The 3,438-nt window shown below is 52.5% G+C and overlaps 1 protein-coding gene across 2 annotated transcripts in view; it reads right to left on the reverse strand.

The window, feature by feature from the left end:
- Positions 1 to 3,438, reverse strand: part of Sardh (sarcosine dehydrogenase) — a 62,118-nt gene that overhangs the window by 55,192 nt on the left and 3,488 nt on the right. The window contains exons 3-4 of one of the 2 annotated variants that reach the window (XM_021193846.2): positions 1,982 to 2,165; positions 668 to 847 (exon numbers count right to left, since the gene is read on the reverse strand). In XM_021193846.2, the coding sequence (XP_021049505.1) occupies positions 668 to 847; positions 1,982 to 2,165 (364 nt within the window). Of the gene's footprint in view, positions 1 to 667; positions 848 to 1,981; positions 2,198 to 3,438 lie in introns of those variants that run through there. The other variant, XM_029536306.1, reaches the window with a different exon arrangement.

Raw genomic sequence — 3,438 nt, forward strand, 5'->3', positions numbered from 1 at the left:
GAGGGCGTCAGATCTTGTTACGGATGGTTGTGAGCCACCATGTGGTTGCTGGGATTTGAACTCTGGACCTTTGGAAGAGCAGTCGGGTGCTCTTACCCGCTGAGCCATCTCACCAGCCCCCCTAAGTTATTTTTTGTCGGGGGGGGATTATCACAGCATCAAACATGAAAGCGGGGCACAAAAGCACATTTGGAGGCCAGAGAAGGACACTGGTGCCCTCCTCTGTCATTCTTTGCCTTGTTCCCTTGAGATAGGCTCTCTCACTTAACCTGGAGCTCACTGCTTCCACAAAGATGGCAGACAGAAAGCCCAGCAGCAGCCACTTGCCACATGGATGTGGGAACACAAAACGAGGTCGCCATGCCTGAGCGTCAAGTACCCAGTGACATATCCCTAGCCCCTGTTTATCATTTTAAGTTTTTCCACAGTAAGTTTGAGCTTGAGGAAAAGAAAAGCAGAATAGTAAGATGGGATCCAGAGATTTATTTTGTGACAGAGTAGGATCCTTGTGAAGGGATGGGACAATACAATGGCCCCAAAGGCTGAACGGTCCCAAGTGGCCCAGGACCACATATATCAGGCCAAGGATGGAATCTGCTCTCTGGCCTCGGGGTTTGTAGGGAAAGTGGGCTCAGAGAGAAGACCCAGAGTTGGCAGTTATGGGTACCTGAGCTCCTCGAGCCACTGCTGCTCTGGTGAGGGTAGTGCAGGTGCCAGCGGGGTCCATGGTGCCATCCTGTGGCACATACAGGGTCCCATAGAGGTCATCCACGTTCATCAGCGGATACAGATTCTTGGTCTCTGCTGGGCTCAGCACATGGGATTCTATGCCATAGGCCTTGCCCAACTAGAAAAACCCAGAAGAAAGTACCTGAGCCCATGGAAAGCAGGTTTTTGGGCCACTTACCTGACTCAGGACCCTAGATACAAGACCAACCCTGCTGCCTCTACAAGCCTGGGCAAAAAGTCTCTATGCCCAGAGGACCCCTTAGGTCTTCTCTAGCAAGAAAGTGAAGGGGTGGAGCCACTACAGAGGCAGGGTCTGGAACACACCCCTTTGGCTCTAGCATCTGCTCCAGTGGCAGCTTTGCAAGAGAAATGGGGCACTGAACACCCACTCCCAGAAGTGAGCAGACAGCAAACTGCGCACTTGATAGCAAACTTAGACAAGAATGAGTTACAAATTGTCTAGTGTGCCATAATGCAATCAAAATTACCCTCACAGTCCCACATTTTAGGTCTGATGATTCTAAGTTCTCCCCAAGAAAACACCAATATGCTCCTGGCTTGATGGCACTGTCAAACAGGCGATGCCCCCATATGTAATTGGACCAAGAACAACCAAGACAATGGGGGTGATGACCTATTTAACAGGGCTCCACCCAGTTAGCAATGAGATTCTTTAAGGATATTTTTCTTTTTGAGACAGGGTCTCATGTGTCCCAAGCTGGCCAGAAACTATAGAGCCAGGGATGACCTTAAACTCCTGGCCTTTCTGATAGGGTGAGAGGCATGCCCCACTATCCCAGGCTTCAGATTACTTCAGAGGTCAGGCTCAGTGACTGAGTCGTTCTGAATCTGCGAGCAGGTGAAACACCACATTGCTTTATTCAGAGTTGGGGTGGAACCTGGGGCTTTGTGCACACTGAATGAGCACCCCACAGACTAAACCACATCCCCAGCACTCTCCAGGAGTTTTAAGTGAAGAGTGTGGCCAAGGCTCTCCACTCAGGTAGCTCAGCCACCAAAGAGCAGTGATAGGGTTTGAACCCAGATCTGTAGGCCCTGCCTTCCATGCCAAGGGATTATTGCATGTACTTACTGCTGGGGCCTCCTTCACCTCCATGTATGCCCAAAGAACACAGCATCTGTGTGAGCTCCCGTGAGGTGCACACCCACGTTTCCCCCTAGGGAATACAATCCCCCACCTGAGCCCCTGCAGGAAGCGTGCCCGGCTTTCCTTCCCTAGGGGCACACCCACCGACATGAGCCTCTTGTATTCATTCAGGCGTTGCTGGTTAGAGGCGATGAAGAGGCCACCATTCTGGATCCAGCCTGTATGCAGCCCAGTCTCCTCTTCCAGATCACGGCTCACCACTTGCCGTGTGTGAGCCAGAAGCTCCACCTCCACATCGCTGGGACGCAGCTGCCACAGTAAGCCTGGGCCAGAAAAGGACACCATGAGAAGCCCCTGCAGGGTAGCGTCACACCCCTCTCCCAGAGAAATAATGAGGAACAGTGGGGAGCCCAGGAAGGATGGGGCATAGCCTGCCACAGGTGGCTATGCTGGGGCAGCTCCTAGTGACAATATTTAGGGCTCCCATTCACAAGCACCTATGTGCCAGGCCCGGTAGAGTCTAGCTAGAATCTTGAGAGGCCCAGGCTGGCCTCAAACTTGCTATGTGGCCAAGAATGAACTTGAATTCTTCATCTTCTGATCTCTGGCTCCCAAGGGTTGACACGATAGGCCCAGGCCACCATACCGCTCTTCGAGAGGTTATTTCATAGGTAAACTTCAGGCACCAAATTCAAAGTCACAGGGCAGGTGAATGGTGAGACGGAAAACTGACTGGACCCAGAAATCCCAGGCTTCCCAAGACAGCAGAGGCTGAGGGATAGAGGCCAGCAATGAGGCTACTGCAGCATGGAAGGCCTGACAGCCCAGCCAGCCTGGCCTTGGGAGATGGGCTTAAAGGTTCTCAACCTTCCTAACGCCTAGACTTTTCTATACAGCTCCTCATGTTGCGGTGACTCCCAGCCATAAGACCGCTTCACTGACGCTTTACAACTGTAATTTTGCTACTGTTATTAATCATAATATCAATATATGATATGCAAAAATCTGATACGCAACCCCGAAAGGGGTCACAACTTACAGGTTGAGAACCCCCGGCTTGGAGGCAGTGTGTCTGGGATAGACTATCAGTTCTCCAGGCTACCAAGTTCAGCAGCGGCCTTGGGTTGGCCTCTTGACAGCTGCTGAGGTGCAAGTGTTTACACCACATCAGATTGGCAGCTTGTTCACCAGGGCACCACTGGCTAAAGGGTTGAGACATAGAACTGTGGGAGCTTAGTGGGCATGCACAGGGTGAGTCAGGAGAGTGCCACAGAATGTGAGCCCCTACCACACAGGGCCATCCGTCCTCCAGCAGGTGTGTCTCTACCCAGTGGCTTCCTCTGGGAACAGGGGTTCTGCTCTTAGTTCAGACAGCTGTTCACACAGCTTCACCCCTACCCAGAGGGCCACAGGCAGTGCCTACCACTCTCCCTAGCACAGCTCTTCAGAGAATGAAGTCTGGCTGGCCTTCCACCTCCATCAAACATCTTTCCTCTCCAACACAGCTGCCTCACCCAGACTGACCCCCAGCTGTGTCCGACCTACCCACCTGCACCCAGCTGTGTCCCACCTACCCGCCTGCACCCAGCTGTGTCCCACCT

Source organism: Mus pahari, chromosome 3 (assembly GCF_900095145.1).
Source record: "Mus pahari chromosome 3, PAHARI_EIJ_v1.1, whole genome shotgun sequence".
NCBI classification, from domain to species: Eukaryota; Metazoa; Chordata; class Mammalia; order Rodentia; family Muridae; genus Mus; species Mus pahari.